Genomic DNA, 23,882 nt, shown 5'->3' with positions numbered 1-23,882 from the left:
ATAAGAAACCTGGATCACTCTTGTAACTCCATGTACAAATATCATTTCTTTATGTGTTGTGATGGGAAATAGAAAGCATTAAGGACCAGCTAGTTGGTGTTTCTTTCCTAAAGATGTATTTTTTAAAAATGTATGTTGTAATTATTTCACAACACACATATTTTTATTAAATCATTAGTTTGTACACCTAATGATACATAATAATACGTTATGTCAATTATATTTCAATTTAAAAATAAACATTTTTTAAAAATTTAAGACTAAGCTTGTGAAACTTCTTCATTCACTAATTTTAACCTACAACTTTGCATGTTATTTTACAGATCCTGTAAATAGAAATAAATATACCTTTCTCTTTGTGATCTAGCAGACAGCTCTGCAAAAATTTCAATTTCCATTATACTAAAAAGTATTGCTTCTTACCACTCCTCCAACAACGATGATGCCCATAGACGTTCGAGATGTAAGAGAAGCTAATCCTGTTATTAATGTAATCATGAGTTCTTCCTGTGATGCATTATCTGGCGTTGCTGGATTGGTAGGAGCAGTAGGAGTAGAAGCTAAAGATCTGGGGAGCTAATAGGATTGGGAAAAAAATAATCATTACAATTAAACAAATACAAATGCAATAGTTACATTTATAAAATTCTGTTCCATTTCTTTTAAAATTATAGTAGTAAATCAATGAAAAGAAAGACTCCAATTAATGAATTTACCATAAACATAGGAAGAAAATAGAAATGGTCTGAAACTTATTTTCTATGACAAATTATTTTCTATATCAATATCGTCAAGAATAATGAATTTTCATAGTATATAATGAGTCTATCTGTAACAGTAGGCCCTCAACTCTTACATTAAAACTGTATTTAAAAAATGTTTTCACCAGAGACACAATCCTTTAAAATAAAATTGGACTTCACAATTAAAGTTTCACACTTAAAAAATACATCATAAGAAAATTAAAAGACAAACCACAGACTATAAAAACATATTTTGAAACCATATACCTGATAAAGGACTTTTACCTAGAATATATAAAGAACTACAAGTCAGTAAGAAGCCAAATAACCCAACTAAAACTTGGGCAAATGATTTGAATAGATGTTTCATAAAACAAGATACATGGATAGCTAAAAGCACAAGAAAAGATGTTCAAAATCATTAGTCATTAGGGAAATACAATCAAAACTACAATGAGGTAACACTTCACATCCAACAGAATAAAAAAGACAGACAATAACAAGTCTAAATGAGCATGTTGAGAAACAGAACCTTAATACATTGCTGGTAGGAATGTAAAGTAGTGCAGCTACTTTGGAAAACAGTTTGGCAGTTCTTCAGAAAGTGAAACATGGATTTGCCAAATGGTCCAGCAATTTCATTCCTAAGTAAGTACTCAAGACAATGAAAACAGATGTCCACACAAAAAACTGTACATCATTTTTCATAATCAAAAAGTACAAACAACTCAAATGTCCATCAACTGATGCACGGATAAACAAAATGTGTGATATGTATAATGGAATATTATTCAGGAATGAAATATTATTCAATATAAAAAGGAACAAAGTACTGGGGCAGCTGGATGGCTCAGTTGGTTAGAGCGCAAGCTCTTAACAACAGGGTTGCCGATTTGGTTCCCACATGGGCCAGTGGGCTGTGCCCTCCACAACTAGCTTGAAGACAATGAGCTGCCCCTGAGCTTCTAGGGGGACGACCGGATGGCTCAGTTGGTTAGAGTGCGAGCTCCTAACAACAAGGTTGCTGGTTCAATTCCCGCATGGAATGGTGGGCTGTGCCCCCTGCAACTAAGATTGAAAATGGTGACTGGACTTGGAGCTGAGCTGTGCCCTCTACAACTAGACTGAAAGACAACAACTTGGAGCTGATGGGCCCTGGAGAAACACACTGTCCCCCAATAATCCCCAATTAAAAAAACAAAATTTTTTTTAAAAGGAATGAAGTACTAATATAGGCTACAACACTTGTGTACAATGATGAACCTTGAAAACATTATGCCAAGTGAAATAAGCCAGTCAAAAAAAGGACACATTTTTTTCATTCCTTTTATAGGCAACATTCAGAAAGGGCAAAATGATGGCTACAGAAAGCTGATTAGCAGTAGGGCTGGAGGTGGGAATAATGACGGACTGCAAAGGGGCACAAAATATCTTCTGGGGTTAATAGTAATGTTCTAAAACTGGATTGTGGTGATGGTTTTACAACTCCATAAATTTTCTAAAAAATTAATTGATAAATTCAAAAAAGTTTTTAAAAACATTTATATTCATTCCAATTTATTTTAAATCTGAAAGCAAAAACTTTGAAGAAAATAAAAAAAGTTTCAAAAATGAATGATGAATGACCTGAAACAGTACAGGACAAAAACTTTTGGAATTGGCTTTCCCTTATGCATAGTATACCTAATTCAGAAATGGCTCTGTGACAGATACTAACTCACAAATATGCAAATTTGACACAACTAGTTCGATTAGAGAAAAATCACATAAGCAAAATGAAAAAGGAGAATCTCAACTGGTAGAATCAAAGACACATACCTGTGTAGTAGTACAGCAATAAACACCTGATAAAAAGCCTACTTTAAACAAACAAAAAAACCAAAAAAAAACCATACCTGAAAGATAGGCTCTGATAATCCTAGAAGCACCCTCTGAGCATTCGTAGGGCCCAAGAAACGCTGAACAAGGGAAGACCAGCCCAAGGAAAAACGAAATACAATATCCTCTTGAAAATCTGAACATAACTTGTGGCAATTTAGGTCATAGCTTAGATCAAATTTCTTGCAAGGAATCAGTGTGTGTAGTTTATTCTGTACACCAGCTGGAAGTAATGGCTTCAAATTTTCTAGAAAGAACAAAATTATGACATTTACTTTAAGAAACAATAAATAATGTTCTACACTTTATAAAACACCTAAAGGAAAATGAATCCTTTACCAACAAAATAAAGAAAAAAACTACACATGAACTTGTCGATATATTACCAATAATTTCTTGCTGGGACTGAAGCATTGAAGTGTTGACTTCATTGGTGCACCGATCAGCCAAATTTCTTCCCATACCATCTTCTATGTGCTTATTTAACTCCTGTTAAAAACAGTAAATGTCTACATTATTTTTCTCTTTCACAATATAAGCAGATTTTATAAAACTCTAAACATGTAGTAAGCACTAAAATGATCTTATTCTTATCCTAAGAAGATAACTTTTCTGTGCACTTTATATACAAAATAGTTTCCATTTATTATAAGAGTGCACAGGTGATATTAACAGTTCAGTCACATACTGATGGCCATAAAGACACTAAAATGGACAAACCACTATATAAGAGTATAGAACAAGGTAAGGAAACTACCTGAAAAACTTTTAACTACAATTTAACTTTCTTACATTTTTATATACTTTCAGTACACTTGGAGTAGGATGAAACTCAGAACAAAATTCATCAACCAAAACAGAGAGTCGACAAATTTCATCTGTCATTGCACATGAAACCTGAAATATGAAAATCAAAAGTAAAAATATGAAACAAGATTATCAACCACTCAAAAAAATCAAACTGAAAAAACTTAAAACAGTCCTTTAAAGCAACAGGGATAACGTTTTTAGCATCATCAAAAATATTTCCATTCCCAGTTTTAATCATAAAGGTACTGTTACCCACCTTGTTTGCCACCTCCTCTGTAACCGCCTTGATTTTTTTCTTAACATCCAGTGTTAAAAGGTTCATTTGGTTTCGGATAAAGTCCAGTCTGTCAATTTGATCTTCCCTCTCTTCCATTGAATAAACCCTATTATAGTATGAAGAGTAATTAATATTCAGGGTATATTAAAAATCCCAAAACAATTAAACAAGGGCACTTAATTATGTATCGAACCATCTGTTAGCATTATACAAGGAAAAAAACTCCTATTTCAACATCAAAAAGGATTCAAATAATATTTTACTTATGTTTTATAGCTGGTTGGACATGAACTACTTTCTCGCTCATGTGGCACCTGAATCCCACAAAGGATTAATGAGGACTCTAAGTTTCCAAACACTTCATAGACATGAACTGAACTCCCAAGACATTATGATTATACAAACCATCCTCAAATCACATCTTCTTTGTGCCATGTTTAGTTCAATGTCCTGTATTTTTAAAAATTAAGAAGCTCAATCCAGCAGACCAAATACTCACTTTGGCTACTGTAATAAAGCAATTGAGCTGAAAAGGACATAAATGGCAACACAATCTCATTATACAGAAATAATGCATAAGGGGCTGAGGTCAGACGGGATTCTGTTTTGTTTTATAAGCTAGAAATTCTTGAATTTTGTAGATAACATTCTTGCAAAAGTGTTGCAATTAGGCAACAGATTTAGATATGAATGGAGTTTTGTTTCCAGCATTATCAAATACATTTAAAATTCACAATTAAATGTCATCTTGGACTTAATCTTTAATGTTTCATATCTTTCTTTTGATTGGTTTAAGTTCTGCTAAAAGGTTCAACTGAGGCTTAACATCATTATGTTTGTCACATCTAATAACATCCTGGTCTTTCTTTCAAGTGTACCAAGGTTGTGAGAACTACCCTTTTCTTCAAAAGTGTTGACACTTTCATATATTCATTTTCACCTTTATAAAGTAATAAATGAATAAAATGGTGCAGTACAGTATGATATACAGGGTAGTGCTTACCAAACTGACTTTCCAGCTGGCAGGTAAAATCACTCTGTTTGTTTTACCAGCTGATAAAAACCACATTGGCATAAAAGAGTGATTTCAAGGTTATCAATGTATGAATTTATAAAAGATGACTCATGGGTTGAATGTAAAAAAGAGGGTCACCTGTTTTGGACTTCTTCAAGAAATTCAGCCTGAAGAAATGGTTCTTCCTCTGCTTTAAAGATATTTTAAAGCCACCAAACATTTTAAAACCACAACTCATACAGGACAATACCAAGATCCAGGGAATGTAAATGATGTATGCAAGGCTGTAGAATAATATTTACAGTTTCTTCACTTAAAAACATGCAAGTGGGCACCAGTTACACCCACAAGGCTGATTTTAGTAGGAAAAGTATTTATAACAACTTAAAACCTTAGTCTAAGGAATTCATATTGACACACAAAAAATTACATTTTTATTTTGCAATAAAATGTATTCATACCTTTTCTCTGCTGCTGCCACGTTTATTGAATCCATTATGTTTTTCACAGTATCTAGTATCTGTTTAGCTCTGATAGTGTGCTGTTCAAACTTTGTTTTCACTGCTGACTGCGAGATACACTCCTGCGAGGGGCCCAAGCCATAACACATTACTGTAATTCCACCCCAACATTTTTAGGAATTTAAACACAAAAACTTGCTGTTTATAACTTTAACCAAAACAGAAATAAGGATAGAAAATAAATGCATGATAAACACAACTTAAAATTACAAACGTTAAAGAAATTACAAAGATTCAAAAGTAAAAAGGGCTTTAAAACAGCAAGTCCAAATCTTTGTGTAATTTCACACAGTAATGTGCAATGGTTTTTTTACTGTATTTATTTTAAAAAATAAATAAATAGGATACTATTTTCAATGTTAAAAAAGGTTTTTCCTTTAGAATTAATTTTATTTGTATCGCATTTAATCTACTTCTAATCTATCTTGATTTTTCTCATATTTGCAATAGATAACCTAACAAAGCTCTTTACTGAATTACAGAATTCTATCATATTAAAAAAAATTAGTTGAATGATATGATTCACATAGGTTATTAAAAAGGACTTTTACAGATTAAAACTTGAACAATTTGAAAACTATTCTTTAACAACAAATAACCTACGTATTACTTTGCTGATAGAAATATAACTACAGCTATTTCAAAGATAATCCTGTTACTGGCATTGGTTTGTGTGTGCCTACAGGTCCCAATGATACCCTATCTCATTTGTTTCACTTTCAAGATAAATGCAACTCACAATCTGTTAATACTCATACAAAACAATTAGAATTTCATGACCAGTGCTTTTTTTAAATAGAAGAGAATGTATCAGAATGCATCACATATAGTGATGGATGTTTATTTTGCGAAATTTTGGTTTCAATTTCTATATATGTGCAAGCTACATGTTATTTAAAATATTTATGGTAATTCATCATTGAATGTTTACAAAATTATTAAATTAAAATCAGCCTTTCAGTTTTACTTCACAGAAAGTGAAACTCTGTACTGACATCACATTTGAAAACAACTACAAATGTTGACAGAGGGATACTATCAGGTCTTTGAACAATCAAGAAATGTTCACCTGGGTCACAACATCAGTAACTATAACAGATGTTTTGTTAAGAGGCCATGTTTATTTTCTATGATAAACTGTTTAAAATTTGGGGTATACCCCAACTCCAATATTTCTTTGAATTCATCTTCTTGAACCTCTTTTTATATATCAGTAGTACAAAGTTGTAGTCATTACTTCCTAAACTAATTACTATCCTTCATTAAATAGCTTACAGATTTTAAAAGGTATTCACTTAGTATTCTAGTCCTGTATTTATTATCTTGAAATCTGTATGTTACATATTCATTCAATATACTATTTATAACCTATGCTTAGCCTTCATGTCTCTACAATCTCTAAAATGATCATCTGTTCACTTCCCTAAAATAGAAAAGACTTTTAAAATCTTTTTGCCATTGTAGCTGCCCTCTTCAGCATTTTTTTTTTTTTTTTTGAGGTGTAGAACACAAAACAAATTCATTTCTGTAGCTATAGAGCACATGAGGGTAAGTCATTTAGTTAACAGCTTATAAAGACTTAACTCAGAGACTATTACTTCCTTCCATTGTATAGTCTCACTTTTGCTTGTGGGTAAGCTCATTCATTCAGCACTGTATATCACTAATCATGAGGAAACTAGTAGTGGGAAGTTACAGCATTTCTGTTCTGCACATGCCAAAGCAAAAACCAAGATCTACATAACATTAAACATTTAAAGTGTAAACTGCAGGTTTTTTAACAACCAAAACAAAACTTAAGTTTTATTTTAAATATCTGTATCTCATAAATTGCCAAATTAATCTCCACAAAAACTATAACGCATAAAAATATTTTAAAGAAAAAAAAAAAGGTTAAAAGAAATTCTATGTTCCTCGATGAAGCAGATCTAGATATCAGCAATGAAGACCCCGAATTTGTAGATAACAGCACAGTATTAGAGCTAGACTAGACAGAAAAGAAAAGATCTCCAAAAGTTATTAGGCAATATGTTACTCATTGATTCAAAAATATACAATGATAAGTATAAAGAAGAAAACACACAATATTCTTCTAATTAAAAAGTATCCCACAATGATGTTCTCACTGATCAGAAAAAATCAAGAGTCAACCTGCAAAAGAAATACTCTATTCTGAAATAAGCACAGGAAATGCTAATTTAAAGTTTCATTATTTAATTATTTCTGAGCCCTCAATAGACTAATATGTTTATGAATCTCCATGGGGAATATATATACTGTGCAGCAGTTCCCAGACTTATTTTATCAGGAACTCTAACTTTCCATGGAGAAGTTTAACATCTAAAGAAGCCAGCTAGTAATTAATCATACATAGCTACACATATGTAAATATTAATATTTATGTGTAATTAAAACAAAACAAAGTTGTTAAGGCTCTTTGATAACTCAATAACATCCACCACTCTTAACTTATTATTTTGAAATATTTTAAAATGAAGAAGTACAAGAAAGAACACCAATATATAATATACCTTTCAAGTAAATATACCAAATGTTAATATTCAGCCTCATTTGTTTACCTTTCCTTCTCTGATGCTCCATTCAGATAGGTATGTCTATACATAAAGATATACCTATATTTTTACATATATATGTATACATATTCCCGCTAAACAATTTGACAGTTCATTGCAGCTGCCACCACCTTACTACTAAATATATTAACATGTGTCTCCTAAGAACGGGGACATGTGCCTACAGAACCAAGAACCAATCACTGTATTGAGAACATTTATCACTGGGATAATACTATCAACCTAACAGAGTTCATTTTCAAACTTTACCAGCTGTCCCAGGAATGTTCTTTACAACAAACTCACTGATATATTACCAAAGAGTTACTTTATATCTCTTTTCCATCACATAACCAAAACTATTAAAAATAGTTAATGGCCAAACATTTGAGCAAAGAAATTTACATTTGTAAATGGCCTTTAGAATATATACCTGTCCACATACAGGTTGAAAACAACAAGAAAACATATTAATGTTGATTTTCTTGATTGATTTTACTTGATTTAATTTCCAAGCTTTGGACTTTGTACTCTATTCTGTTCATTAATATTTAATTCTTTTGAACAAATGATTCTTAAAGAAGCCCACGGCAAAAATCAGACTGTTTGATAATAATGAACTTGGTATAGTTTTTATTTTCGCAAAAATCATTTTATGAGACTACAAAAAAAGAGAATTCTAAAAATGAAAAGAAAATGTGTATAAAGTCCGTATTCTGTGATCACAATACAAAAAGTTCAAGAAATAACCAAAAGTTGGATGAAAAGGATCAAAACACCTGAATTTGAACTACTGGAATGGGCAATTCCAAAACTACAATTAAAAATAAACAATGAAAACTAAGCTAGATACTAAAACCCACGAAATACGTCCAAAGCTACATTCAAAGACAAATTCATAGCCCTAAATTCTTCCTTAAACAACAAAAAGCAATTCCACTGAAAATGCTTTGGACATTCAGACAGAACTTTTGGCCTAGCTGATTATTTCTTTAGGTAAATTCAAATAATTTTAGCTGACTCTCATCTTAGATCTATAATAGTTTCAATTAAAAGTTCCAAATTCTAAATCCTGACATTCTCTATGAGTTTATTTAAAAGCTCTTGCTCATAAAGTTTTTTTCCATATATAACTTTTAGATTCCCAAAATGAACGTTGACAATAAAAAAAGTAAACTGCCAATTCTCTTCTACAAACATTAAAAAGAATAGTTCCTAAGTCTGCCTGATTACTGCAATCACTTGGAAAGCTTTGAATATGTACAGATTCCTAGGTCCATCGTAGCCCAACTGCATCTGTCCCTGGCACAGGTCAGGAATCTGCAGATCTCTAAAGCACCTCATGGGTTTTCCAAGACCAGCCAGGTTTGGGAACCAGTGCTCCACAGGCACGTAGTTTATTCTTTTCATTCCTACCTCTTCAAGGAGATATTCTGGGAAAGAAAAAGCTGCACCAGGAACCAATATGAAGAAGGGTATAACAAAATAGTATTATTATTTGGTAGGAGAAATCAATGGCAAACAGGGAGGGAAAGAGAAAGTGAGGGAAGGGAAGGGGAGGGAGAAAAGAAGGAAAAGAAGGAAGAAAAGGTCAGTAAGTAAGGAAAGACAAAGGAAACAGAACAATAGATCCTTTCCCCAATATTTTCCCCATGGATGAAATAACTGATGAGAGAGAGGAGAGAATTAAATCCCTTGTCAAAACAAAAGGGAAAGAAAATAAACAAAATGATCTTTGAGTAACTGGGACTTCATGTATCCTATAGCCTAGCTAGAGAGAACATCTGCCTCTAAATAATTAGAGATCTTACCAAGATAGCTGGTAGTGGATTTTCTTTCTTAAACACTTTGTCTTCACCTACCTAACAATCTTTCTGCCTCTCACCAAATTAAAGACAGGGGATAGTGAACAAATGTTTAATTTTAAAAAATTCTGCCTAGTACATTCAACATTCATGTCCTTACTATTAAAGCAGTTACTGTTTATAAGGAAGAATAATTATAGGTGGAAGTTTTTTCAGGTCTGCAATCTTTGTGTTCACTTGTGGGTGAGAAGAGGATATGCAATCTAAGCAGACCTAGATTAAATAAGGCTAAGTAAGAATTCAGATGTCTTTTAACATCTGAAAAACTTTCCAGTCAAATGAAGGATGAGTTTTAATGTCTTTAAATAAAACACCTATATCAAAACATAAAGAAGTATCCTCCCTCCCCAATGCTTCACAAACATTAGCTATTCCTATGCCTCAGTAATTCCTACCAGATCCCTAAAGTACAGGACCTGTTTCTTAGTTATTTTTGTATTCACTCATGTGTTCAGGACATTTGGCATAAAATGTGGAGAGTAACAGGTAACAACAGTTTTAGAAATGTAATAAACTTTTGTCAAATGACATTAACTATGTTATGTTTCTCTCTATAAATACTATGGTACAAAAGAAAAAAAGATAATCTTCACTTTGCTCTATTCCAACCCAACAGCCATTACATTTGTTTAGTCTTGCCCCAAATTACATATAGAACTTCCCTCAATGCAAAACACAAGCAATATTAGAAAGTAACTTCTCATTTAAATACAAATACGTAAGGAAAATGATTAAGAAAGAAATTACAATCTTTAATTCTCAATTCTTACGGATCATCCATTTTGCAGGGACTTCCTTTCTTCAAACTTTCCTTGCTTCACTTGCTGTGTCAGTAACTACACTAAATAACAGTAAAGTTATTGACAAAGATAAATAGTGAAAATAGAACATTATGATCACTCTCCAACCAATGCTAGGGTTTTACATTAGCCAATACATTCACAAAATCCCTACCTCAAAGATTTGTTCAAAATTCTGAAACTCTTGTAATCTTGACTGAAATCCTTCTGCAAGTGCCCCACCTGTAATAGTTAGGTGAAGATTTAAAAACCTAGTATAATATAGCAAAGTAGGATTTCTAGCCGTTTTTATAACCTACACTTGTGTGTCAAAAGGAAATGTTTAATAAATACATACCACCTTCTGGCATCCCCTGTGCTTTGTGCATTCTAGCATTAAGAACTTCCTTTGCAGAAATAAAGAAGATACGATTCCGTGCTTCTAAACGATCCACAACTTTGAGCTCTTCCACCAAGAAATGTAGGCATCTTTCCATGTGCTGTCTGCGTACCTAGAGAAAAACAGGATATTAAAAGAATTTTAATAGTTAAACAAATATAATTACAACAGACAGCTAAACTCCAGGCCTACACTAAACTCCATTTACAGTGATATCATAACAATAGCTCCCATATACTTAACAAATCCTAATTATAATTCAAATATAAAAACTTTGATACTTGCTGACAGAAAACCTGTCTCTTAACTTAAAGTAGTGATTCTTCTTTGAACACTTAATTTAAAATTCTTATGGACCAAAAATACTACAGTCATAAAACATATTGTAGACAAATATTAGGACTTAATGGCATGGGAAGAGGTTGCTAATTCTGTATTAAGGACGTACATAATTATATAACAACAAAGAAATGAAGTGTGTGTGTGTGTGTGTGTGTATGTGTGTGTGTGTGTATTTATGTAAGTTAATAGGTGGTATGCAAGCAACACCCACAAAAATGGGTCGCATTTTTATATCTTTATGCTTTTATTTTCCAAATTTTCTACAATGAAGCTATTTTTATTTTGAAATCAGGACATAAATAATATATTTCTCTTCTTTAAAACACTGAAATTAAAGTTGGGGAGAATGCACTAGCCAGGGATTAGAGGTGCAATGTTAGGTTTAAGATGAGCACATGGGTATTAAAATTAGGGTTAAAATTAGTTAGGGTTTAGTACTCGCCTTTAGCATTAGGGCATGATAAGAAATCTCTATGTAAACTTATAGACACAGATAATAGTTTAGTGGTTGCCAGAGGGTAAGGGGGGTGTGGGGTGGGGGGTGGGAGATGAGGGTAAGGGAGATCGAATATATGGTGATGGAAGGAGAACTGACTCTGAGTGATGAACACACAATGGGATTTATAGATGATGTAATACAGAATTGTACACCTGAAATCTATGTAATTTTACTAACAATTGTCACCCCAATAAATTTAATAAAATAAAATTAAAAAAAAAAAAAAGAAATCTCTATGTTAACACTTAATACAATTAAGCAAAATAAGAATGGGGAAGAACCATTTATGGGTGACACTTCCTAATTATCTGATGGCTAAATGAGACCCCAATTTGAAAGGGTATGATTATAAAACAAGAGTTAATAATAGCAAGATATAAAGCTTCATAGTAAGCAAAATTCTAATTTTGAGTGTGGGGGGAACAATGAAAGCAAATAATCTAACATGTGAACAGTGATGGGATAGTGTGAATTTTAATTTTTTAATGCATTTTCTAAATTTTTTTTTACAATAAACAGATACTACTATTAAAATCATAAAAGTAGTACCAAGCTAACATTATTTATAGACCAAATGCCAGATATTCTATTCTTTTTAAAAAGAAGTTTCTAAAGTCACCAGTATGATTAATATAAAAAACAATAATACCAAGTGTTGGCGAGGATATAAATCACCTGAAACTTTCAATCAGCTGGTGGGAATATAAACTGGTTCAAGCACTTTAGAAAATTCTTGGGCTGTTTACGAAAACAGCATATCCTTAACCTGCAATCTAGCAATTCTAGATATATACCTATAGATTACTGATCTCTGCATTATTGATATTGAGTCAGATAAATCATTGGGGGACGGGCTGTTCTGTGATATAGGATGTTTACCATTTCTCTGGCCTCTACCCACTAGATGCCAGTAGCACATTCCCCCAGTAGTGACAACAAAAACATCTTCAGACATGGCCAAGTATTCCCTGGGGTTAAAGCTGTCCAACCCCTCGTACTGAGAATACTGGTATATATATCTGACAGAAATACATTCCTATGGTCACCAAAAGACATGTAAGAATAGTGATAGCACCATAATTCCTAATAACTAAATACAGGAAAATCACCCATATGCACATCACTAACAGTACAAATAAATCAACTGCAGTTAATCGCAGGATGTAATATTATGCAATAGTGAGAAATGCACTTCAACTAAGCACAAAAGTATGGATGCCTATCCCAAACGTAATGGTGAGCAAGAGAAACTTGACACAAAAAAGTAGATGCAAAATGATTCTATTACACAAAGGTTAACAACTTGAAAAATTAATCTAGGATGTTAGAAGTCATGGTAAGTGGTTATCCTTGGGAGGGAGAATAGAGGATGGAACAGGGGGATCCTGGGCTGCTGGGAATGCTCTGCTTCTTGATGTGGATCCTGACAAAAGTGTGTTAAATTTATAAACAGCACTGAGCTGGACACTTATGATTTGTACACTTTTCTGTTATACTTCAATAAAAAATTAAAACAAAACAAACAAAAATGAAGTGTCAAGATCGAAAATGAATAACGCTTTTATAACACAATTTTCCTTCACAGTAGCTTAATACTTGTCTATCACATATTGACTTCAGATTTTCTGTAATTATACTCTTTTCTCAAGTAAGAGAATAGCTGCTTATGATGTTCTAGTCTATAGGTAGTTTTCTTGAATAACAATGTACCTGAGTATATTTCAAAACTTACAGGAAAAAAATAACTTACGTCTTCCATATATTCTGGCTCTGAGGCAGAGGCATCCCAACGATTATTCAGAATGAAAATATTAGGCTTGGAAAGTCGCTCATTTACCTTGTGAAAAAAATGTTTTTCCTGAAAAACATCAAATGCCCAACAATATGTTCATTTTTAAAAGCTATATTTACATTTTTATATAAAGCTTTACTTTAACATAAAAATTTGTACCATTTAGATAACAGTGATTAACTCTCGTTGATAAAGTATCCCAAAGCACTCTGAGCATTAAACTTTTCAAATATGAGAAAATTAAAATAAAAGAAAGGGAAAAGTGGAGCTATTCCTGCTCCTGCCATGTGTCTTTTTTGAAACTGAATTTTAAAAATATTTTATCTGTTTCTGCTATATGAAGGACATAAAAGGAACTGCTGGCTATAACCATCCATATTTTCAAAAAGCTACCTCAAATTGTTTTTAAGATTTAGACTAAGTAAATTAGTAACAATGTAAGACATATGTACAACAAATCATAATAAACAACAGAGAAAGGTATGTGCCATAAATACTATAAATAAATGCTGGAACTATTCAAAGGAAGAAGACACCATATCTAGTTGAAATTATGAAAAGCTCCACAAAGAAGGAAGTAGTGATAAAGATGAGCTTGAAAGTATAGATAACAGGGCTTTTTAACATGATGAAAAGTTGGGAGGGGGAAAGAATTGTGGGCAATGCACAGCATAAACAAAGGCATCAAAATCAGAATGTATATCAAAGTTTGTTTATCCAACATCCAAATAATGAAGCTATTCTAACAGATTTTAAACACTGATCATCTGTTATAGCATCAGGTTATAAACAACTATCAGTGTTGTCAAAGCAGCCTGGGTACATGATATGGATGGGGCCACTGGATCATACAAACACCAATAACACAGTGACTGCTGATAACACCAAGGTTACATAGGTGTTTGGCCATTTATATGCTTTTGATAAATAACAATTTGAAAATATTGCAGTATAGTTTGAGATACAAGATTATCTAAAATCTGGAAAGTTTATTTGAGATGAGTCTGGTTCTAGACATTCTGGATAAATAAACTTCTAAGCTTGACAGTGGTTTAGAGTGTACACAGGGAAGGCTGGAAAATGTTGACAAAACTCAAAACAGAAGTCTTGCCTGTCATACAGGGATGTGAGGTGTTGGTGTTATATTTTATTCAAGAGAGACTTAAGTCAGCATCCTAACAATTCTGGTGCCCATTCCTTCTGAAACAGGCAAATAACCACAGTGAATGTCAACAACACACACGTATCATACCTTGAACTCCAAGATTCACAAGAAGCTACTGCCATCAAACCCTAGATTGCTATTCAAACCCTGGGAACACGCAAGACCAGAATCAGCACTTCAGGTCCCATGGAAACACAAACCCCTTCATTCATCCTTGATATCAGAAGTTCTTTCTAGTCGAAATTTGGATTTCTCTCACTTTTTGGAATTAAAACACATACCATTTCATTTCCTACCACTCAAACATAATAATATGATTAAGTCCTACCGTGTTCATTAGTGTTGATTCAGAGTTTGCAACCAAAACGAAGACATCAGCATCTAAGCAAAACTTATCAATCCAGCTATCCAGCTCTGTAGTGACATCTGTACCTGGACTAATGGAAACAAAATAAAAATTATATAATATTTTTTAAAAAGAAAATTTCGATTACAGAAAGACAATTTTTTAAACTTTTATAAATTGTTTAATGTTTAAGGACAGATTTCTACCAATCATCAGTATGAAGCCTAGGAGATTTAAATTATTTTCTCACCTATAAGACAGTCGTTGTGGCAAGTTTAGAGTGTGTGCTTTATATAATTCTATATATTTATTTTGCTGACAAGGAACTCCCAGAGCCTACCCAGTTGACAATAAATGCTAAAAAAAGGTTTATTTACTAAAAACAAATAACCTCATGGCTTTTAACAAAGCAAGTAATATGGTCAATATTTTAACCTTTTAAGTCTTAATGCTTTGGAAGACTAAAATATAAGTACAAAAACCCTAAACTAGGCTAATACACAATCAAAAATGAAGGTATAAGCAGCTATGTCCAGTACAGTTCAGAAAAGACTAAGTGCTTATAAGTAATGAAAAATAAGACTGTCTGCTAGACATAAATTTAACATATAATCTGTTATAAAAATTATAGTGCAATTATCTACAGGTTGGTTTGATGTATCCTGTGGCAAGTTGAAAGGTTGGTGCCATGGACACAGTCTGGCCAGGAAATAAAGCAAAATTAATTAGCTTATAGTTAAACCAAATATTTTTATTTCACAAGCAATTTCCCTCTCATCTGATCTATTTCTGTTGATTACTTGAAACACTCTTCCAATTAAATGGAGAGCCCAGCATCAAAAAACAAAATAGTTTCCATAGAACACTGAAATTTTAACTGAAGAAAATGAACACACCAAAATTAAAAACAAAAACAAAAAAAAGTCATTTAACTACCTTTTTTGGTTAACGACATTGCTTAATAGGTATGCATTACCATTTTATTAAGCACCAGTGTAGCAGGATGATTTTAAAGATACATAATAAATGCAGATTAAGTAGAAGAGTTGGAAAACAAATTCCAAGAGTACTGGATTAATTCTTGAACAATGAAAAGCTATATAAACTGTCCAGCAAAATTATTTTGGGAAACTTCCTCTCAAGAATAAATTCATTACTAGTTTAAAAAATTACCTATTTAGAATTACTTACTTAGGTATCTAGAATTAGACATTCTCTAAGGCCCAGCTACTCACACAAACTACAAAATCAGATAAACAAAGAAACAGTCTAGATAAACAGAGAAACAAAAGTGGCCACCCTTGAAATCTCTTGTAATAGAACTAGACTGATAAATTAGCACTTTTATAATATCATTAAAATACAAAAACCAACACCTTAACTGTTCCTTAACAATATAGAAAATGAAAGTAAAGCAGCAATTGAACATTTAAAATTTGTATGTACTACACGCTAAAGCAAGCAGCATTATATTATTAAAAACACCTTTACAAGGACAAAACGCAATTCATACGTAATTTTACCTGTCCACTAAAACCAGGTCATCTCTCAAGAGGGCACATTTTGCCTTTGGCCAAAACACATGCACGAGAGAGCCAGCTTTCAAGTCTTTGTCCATATGAAGGGCGTGGGCCAGCTGATTAACTGTCTAAAGCATGGAAAAGAAAAAACAGAACTCTACTTGTAATAAAATTTAATAAAGACGTAAAATACTATGGTTTGGTGCAACATTTATTTTTGTAAAACATGTACAAAAAGCAGAACTTTAAATAATTTAAAATAAAACCATTTGAGCAATCTTGAGAAACTTCAGTTTTAAAATTATCAACTAGAAAAAATAACTGGTACTCTTAAAACAGTTTACTCATATCATTCTGCAAAAATAATCAGGGCTACATTCTAAATGCCCCCCAAAATGGAACGGTGGCAATGGAGTCCTATGTAACCCCTAAAATTGATAATGTATGTAGGAAAAGAAATGTGTAATATATCAAGAGAAAAAAAGCAAATCAGAATATAGCACATGATATAAAACCACTTTGTTTAAAAAATACAGAGAAATACAAATTTAATTCTATACCAAAGGGTTTCCATTGGACAGGGGAAGTATGTGAGTTTTGGAGTTTTTCTTTTTATCTATTTGTACTTTCTGTCTCTTCTAAAATGAATATGTATTGCTTAGCAATAAAAGGGAATAGAAGAAACATCAATCAAGGAAAGGGCATCAGCACGCATACCTCTACAGTTCATTTGATGTGTATCAGATTTTAAAGAGAAATATCTATTTTCAAATGAGCACAATACTCCTGATCAGGGTTGAAGTGAATCTTCATAATGACCATGTTAAGTAGGTTTTTTTTTTTTTTTTTTGGCTTGCTTTCATAAACTTTATGATGGAATCATAAACTCGTACTAAAATCTTGATGCCTCACCTATAAAATTAAGATTTTAACAAAAGCACCTATCAGGCAGAACTGTGGTGAGGTTTGAGTTATTACAAGTATTTAGAACAGTGCCTGGTACATAGCAAATATGTAATGAAATATTAGCTGTTACTGTTACATTTCTTTCACTAAGTAAACTATTAGAGCACAAGATTCAAAGTCTGTTTACACCTTAAAGCAAGCCACCAATTGAGGTAAACAAATGTAAATTCTGGAGTAGGGGAGAGGAATAAAAGAGCAAGAAGGAAGAGGACTGGAAGTAGAGAGCACAGATCAGAAAAAATGAATGATTTCCTTAAAATACCACAGCACACTTGACTTTGAGGATCTAATGCCATAGGTTGAATTGTAATTTGCTAAAATTTTTTATTACAAAATAAGTGATTCCTTCATTTGTATGGGTTAAAAGTGTGAAATATATTTTCATACACATCATCTAATTTATTCCTCATAACTAAACTGAAGGGTATATTACACAGATTGTTACCTGATCTAGATCAAAAAGCAAACTCACAACACAAGAGCCGGATCCATGCATTCAGCTAGTTTACCAAAAACTAAAATGGCATGGAACTTCAAACATTGATCTTCTGTATTTGTGGGAGAGAAGTTAAGACTTAAGAGAAAGTGACCATAGTGAGAAACAGTGTCTTTACCAATTGCTTTCATTCCAGTCAACATCTTACATCTAATATTTCTTTTTTTTTTTTGCTGAAGGAGTTTGGTGGCACTGAATTCCTTAAGACATTTATGAAAGGTAGAGAACTGTCATTGGCCCTTAACTGATAAAGGTATAACATAACGTTTATTCATAAATATACTTACTGAGTACTCCAAAGGTAAAACAGTTTCTAAAGGCACAAATGTGTCAAAAACAGATTCCAAGGGCCCAATTTTTTACACAGTTTTCTTTGAAAAGGCAAGATTTGAGATTAAATAGAAATAACACACTTCAATGTTTTCATTGGGAAACCTCAATGTTTTCATTGGAAAGTTTATTTTTAAAATGTAATACGCTTTTAACTATAATTTACTTATATTTTAAGTTAAGGACAGGATTTTGTCACCTAGTAATTTAGCTCTGAAGCAAAAGAATTTTAGAGAATTAAAAATATAAGTAATGGCTTAAAAAACTATGACTACATATTAATGGGTCTTCCATCTCCAGGACTGCAAATATCTTACATATTTTTTAAAGAATAGGACACTGTTTCAGATACATTATATTGCTAAGGTCAAATATAATACCTTCACACTCTTTTTTTCATCTGATCCTTCTGTCATAAGGTAAGCTTTATCTCCATCAGTTCCTTCAACACTCAGTAAGCAATTGGTTGTATGGCCAATCCCACTAGGGAGGACTTTATCCCACAACATTGCATTGATAACAGAGCTCTTCCCACTGCTTGTCCTGAAGAATGAACATACAAAATCATGAAAAACAAAATACAACAGTAAAAAACTTTCTTTTTTCACTGGGTCTAAGGCTGACTTTTCTAGAATTGAAATTTTGTTAAAATTTCATCAGACTGAGTTTTTCATGAAAGAGATGACAACTTAATTTACACAAATATTAGCAATATACACTTCAGAAAATAGCAGAAAGCAAATCCTACCTTTTCCATAAAGCTATTGTTGCCTTTTGTAACTTTCTTTTTGGGGCAATTTGAAAACACAACCCCAAATTCTGTGCTACTTGACCAATCACAAGATGTGGTCTAATGTTCCATCTTCTTAAATCTAGGCTGGACCTTTTGCACATCCACAGCTAAATACCTATTTCTCCTTCTCAAGTAGGACAACTGAGTCATCACCTTTCCAGGAGGCCTCTTCCCTCCCACTCCTACTCCACCCTAATCTGAGGCAGGGGCTCTTTAATAGACTTACCTCATACTAGATTCTAAGGCCCTGAGTATATGGTCAAGTGGGAGAAGCAGACAATAAAAACAGAAACAAAACAACAGAACTCTGTGAAAATGTTTTAAAGTCATAAACAGGTACTTTAGTACAGAATAACTGAGAAGGAATACTTAAATAGAGTGAGTGATAAGGGAAGGTTTCTGAGGTAGTAACACTTAGGATGAGATCTGAAGACTGAAAAGGAGCCAGCCAGACAGAACAAGGCAAAGAGAATTCTAGGCATACGAAATTGCAAGTGCTAAAGCCCTAAGTAGGAAAACAGCTTAGAAGGCCAATCAGGTCAGTTTAGTGAGTAAATAAATACCTCTATTGGTACATAGCACATGATACCTGAGCGACCAAGTATGAGCCTAGTATTCTGTCTTTGCATCCGTATTGCCTGAAAGTGCATGGTACATAGGTAGTTAACAAATGATCCTTAAACGTATGGAGAAGCTGTGGCAGAGATCACTCTGTCACTCCAAACAGTAACATTAACGAATGGCACTTCCTACTGTCCCCCTGGGAATCATGAGGCTGAGAATCTTTTGTAAGACACACCTGATAATCAACAGAAGCTTAAAGGAGTTTAAGTGACATATTATGCGTATTATCTGTATTTATACTCTTATAACTAGCTAAGAAGCCAATTCTTAGAGATGAGCATCCTTAAAAAATAAAAATATGATTGACCTTCATAAAGACTCATTTCATACCAGGAGCTAAAATGAACAAATTCTCTTACATGCTAATGACTTTAACAATTAACACAGGCAGAAACTGTTGTGGAGAGAAGGGGGAGGAGCAGCACTTGTTGAAACATCAGAAACAAAGATGGAGAAATGACAGGGAAAACTGATTTCTGGAAACTACCCTCGAGAAGAAATAATAAAGAATTACCTGCCAAAAAAGGCCACTTTCATGAGTCTCCGAGACAGCACCTCGCCAATGATGGAAAGCTTGTTTTTATACCCATGGATTTCTACCAGATCATCCTCAGTAGCTATTTGATTAAGTTCTGGATTCTTGTATGTTGCTACAACATTGAAATGGTATTAGAAAAAAATGATATAAGTGAATACTAAGTTAATTATACAATGGGATACCTACGATGCGCATATATTTTGGCTTTGTTCTATATTAACATGCCATCTGAAAAGTAAAAATGCCCATAGCATTTGAATATTTGGTAAAAGGTGAGTGCCCCTTGCCAATGGGTCATAAGAATCCTGCCCAAAAGAATTTCAAAATTATTAAGAATTTCAGGAGCCCACTCAAAAGGTATTTATTTTTCATCTGGTTTCAAAAATACAAAATATCCAACTAAGACAAAAATGTTTCTGAACAGAGAAACTAGAGCCTAATATTCACCTATTATTGTCCTCATCCTGATTGGATTGTCAAATCTTGAGCTGAGAAGATCCACATGGCAAGAAAGAGTGGAGTTTGAATGGGGCCCTCCAAAGTAAAGCTATGATTCAAGGTCTCCAAGCTAAGTAAGACTTTGCTACCTTAATCGCCTCTTGTCTGCTTCCCACAGGGATGGAGCTAAACAGCTCATTTCACATAAAAAGAGAACTTGCAGACTGAATCCCACCCCAGCTCCAAACTCCCCTCTTCCAAGGACAGGGATAACTGCGAAAGCCTGAGTTTGAAAAGTAGAAAAGCCTTTCAGCTTTGTTTCTATTTCAGGAATACACATGCGCAGTTATATTTTTATCATCTGATTCTGCAGGTAAAAATATAGTGATTCATTTGGTTATCTGAGTGGTTCTAATTAAGACACAAACACTGATACAGCTTACCCAGTGGTCATCTAATTCAATTAAGCTTTACATAGCTCATCATACTTTTCAAGTGAATTAATAAAATATGTGTAACTTGGTAAAAAAAAGTTAAGACTGGCTTAAGTATCATTACATTCACCTTTGTTTTTCATTTTATTCTTGGTCTTCCTGATTTATTTGTTTTTTTTGGGTTTTCCTGCAACATTTTTTCTGAGGTTCTACAACTAATAAAATCAAATACCGATTCTAAAGCATAACGCTCAATCTATAACTGGCTCAATACACAAAAGATGTTATATTTAACTTCATTTTCACTTCCTATCAACTCTTTTAGAATAAAATACTATTCAGTCACTGTGCCAGCTCAAGTTCTTTCCAAATTGGAAACATAAAGATTCTACACCAGTATTTTTATTCTCACTCCAACAAGACTTGAATTGTGTCAGATTTAGTGATAGAGACACAATAATAAGGCATGATCCTTACCCTTAAGTGAGGAAGGGTAAGGCGGGACAAGGAAAAGTTTGATTCTACCAACCTACCAAATGTTTCCCCACTGTCACTGTAGAAAGTTTACAGAATCCCTCCCTTTTCATTGGACCCCTGAAGGCCAGATAATCTTAAGAAACAGAAAAGTTTTCAACAGTTATCTCCAAAGCAGTATTCCCTAGTAAGACATTCCTCACCACCTTTGTTTAAACAGTTACACTCATTTTAGGAAAACTGTTCTTGCCCTTTCCCACAGCATACCAGCCTCATTTGAAAGCATAAAATAGGTCTGAGATCTTGGCTTAACAGCTGAGTTGGGGAGGAGATAAGTATAATGGCTAAATGTGCGCTGCCTCATTTTTAGTCTGGGCATTCACTAGCTCTGTGATCCTGGGCAAGCTGCTTGACTTTTCTGTACATTGGTGTTATTTTTAAAAGGAGTGATTAAAATTGTGCCTCAATGTTGATGAGGATTAAATGAGCTATAACTATTACTGAAATGAGTTAATACATAATTCACTTCACAGTTAATTATATAATTCAAATGAAATTCATTCAAGTTAATTATATAATTCAAATGAAATTTATTCAATTTAATTATAATTAAACGCTTAGATTTAATTTATATCATGTATAATAAATGAGTTAATGGTTTTTAAATGAGTTATTAATATAACAATATACTTAGAATAGTACAAACACTTATTTCTTAGTTCTTATTACTACTATTTAATCTTCCTTTGGAGGGCAGAAATGGGTTTTATTTGTAATATCATCACTCATCACTCATATAGCACAATGCCCTATATAAGTTTTCAGTAACTAAGGTTGAAAGAATAATGCACCTTTGTATATTTTCAACAGTAATTATTTTAAAAACTTTATAGAGAAACTCACCTTCAACAAAATGTGATCCTTCAGTAACAAACTCCAGTAACTGGTCAAAGATTTCAGTAATTGCCTTCTTCGCCAGCACAAAGTGCTTCAGCGGAGAAGCAGTTTCTGCCATTATGCTACTGGGAGATGAAAACAAAAAGTTAGAAATGCACAGATTAAATTGGATCACAATCACCTGCAAATTAATGATACTTTCCAGCGACACTAACTCCCCAATGAAATAAATTAAACTGTCAAAATGCTTTTAGATAATTATTTTGGGGGGAGAAGTTTTAGTCAGACAAAGCCTTCTTTTGAGTGATACTCCACTAAAATAAGTGAACTCCACTAGCCAAAATCTTAGTTACAATTTCTAATTTATTTCCCTTTGGTGAAGATGAAACTAACTGTGGCTAAATTGTGACTACATGTGACTCTTAAGTATATATATCACGGAACAGAATTAGTGAGAAGCCAAGTTCACAAACAGTAAGTGATTAAGTTTCTCAACCTGGAGCTCTAGGTGGATGGCAGTGGATGTGCAAAGTGAGGAAATACAATTCCAAGATCATAATTCAATACTGACGTTTTGAATTATGTAAAGAAGGAATTCTCATCACAACAAGTAAGGAGGCAAGGCTTAAAGTGAGCATTGAGTTTTCCAGCCAAAGTACCAAGACTTTCAAGGAACAGAAAAAAAAAAACAAAAAAAACTGGGGGGGGGCAGCTTCTCATGAAAAAGACACCAAACAAAAACAATTAAACACCAATCAAATCCTGGGGTGTATGTGTGGAATGTAGCAGAGTGGCCATAAGGAAGGCGAGCATACCAGAGGGTCAGGAATCATCGGGGCGAAGGAGCTCCGTGGGAAAGGCGGGGTGACGGCAACGACCCGGTTCAGCCGGTGAGAATCACCTACCTCGGGAAATCCAGGCCTTCCACACCAGGCACGGGAGCCCCGCCCGCAGGGCAGGGGCCAGACCCCACCGCCGCCCCGCGTGCGCCGGCCCAGACCCAGTTCCCCTCGCCCAGGTTCCGGCCTCGCGAGCTCCGCGGGCCGGACCCGGCCGCCAGCCCGGCTCGCTCGCTCCTTTCTCGCAGGGCTGTGGCGGCGTCTCGACACAGAGCACCCGGCGCACGACTCTCCGACTTCGTCCCGGGCCGCACGAAGGTCACCCCTAGAGAAGTAAAACGGCCAGCGGCCAAGACAGAGGGCACTCACACTGTCCTGGTTCCGACTTGTCACTCAGCATTCACAGGTCAGCCGCAGCCCTCAGGCCGCTTCATCCTCTTAAGGGAGGCTGGCAAGCTGGGAAGAGGTGGGAGGCGTGCCAAAAGGGCGGTCACTTCCGGTCTCTTGCTGTGCCCGATTTTGTTTGGC

At 33.9% G+C, this 23,882-nt stretch overlaps 1 protein-coding gene across 6 annotated transcripts in view; it reads right to left on the bottom strand.

Moving 5' to 3' along the window:
* The window catches only part of MFN1 (mitofusin 1), a 30,724-nt gene extending 6,865 nt beyond the window's left edge, over positions 1–23,859 (bottom strand). The window contains exons 1-15 of one of the 6 annotated variants that reach the window (XM_019751911.2): positions 23,724–23,859; positions 22,522–22,640; positions 20,249–20,384; positions 18,698–18,860; positions 16,529–16,653; positions 14,988–15,096; positions 13,453–13,560; positions 10,820–10,973; positions 10,637–10,704; positions 5,185–5,306; positions 3,688–3,814; positions 3,414–3,518; positions 3,008–3,110; positions 2,639–2,868; positions 424–576 (exon numbers count right to left, since the gene is read on the bottom strand). In XM_019751911.2, the coding sequence (XP_019607470.1) occupies positions 424–576; positions 2,639–2,868; positions 3,008–3,110; positions 3,414–3,518; positions 3,688–3,814; positions 5,185–5,306; positions 10,637–10,704; positions 10,820–10,973; positions 13,453–13,560; positions 14,988–15,096; positions 16,529–16,653; positions 18,698–18,860; positions 20,249–20,384; positions 22,522–22,633 (1,815 nt within the window). In that variant the 5' untranslated portion in view covers positions 22,634–22,640; positions 23,724–23,859. The other 5 variants (XM_019751942.2, XM_019751953.2, XM_019751961.2 and 2 more) reach the window with 5 other exon arrangements.
* Between the last annotated feature and the right edge of the window lie 23 nt (positions 23,860–23,882).

This window comes from Rhinolophus sinicus, linkage group LG01, assembly GCF_036562045.2.
Source record: "Rhinolophus sinicus isolate RSC01 linkage group LG01, ASM3656204v1, whole genome shotgun sequence".
NCBI lineage: Eukaryota > Metazoa > Chordata > Mammalia > Chiroptera > Rhinolophidae > Rhinolophus > Rhinolophus sinicus.
The sequence above is the reverse complement of the archived record's forward strand: the minus strand, read 5'-3'. Positions and strand labels throughout refer to the sequence as shown.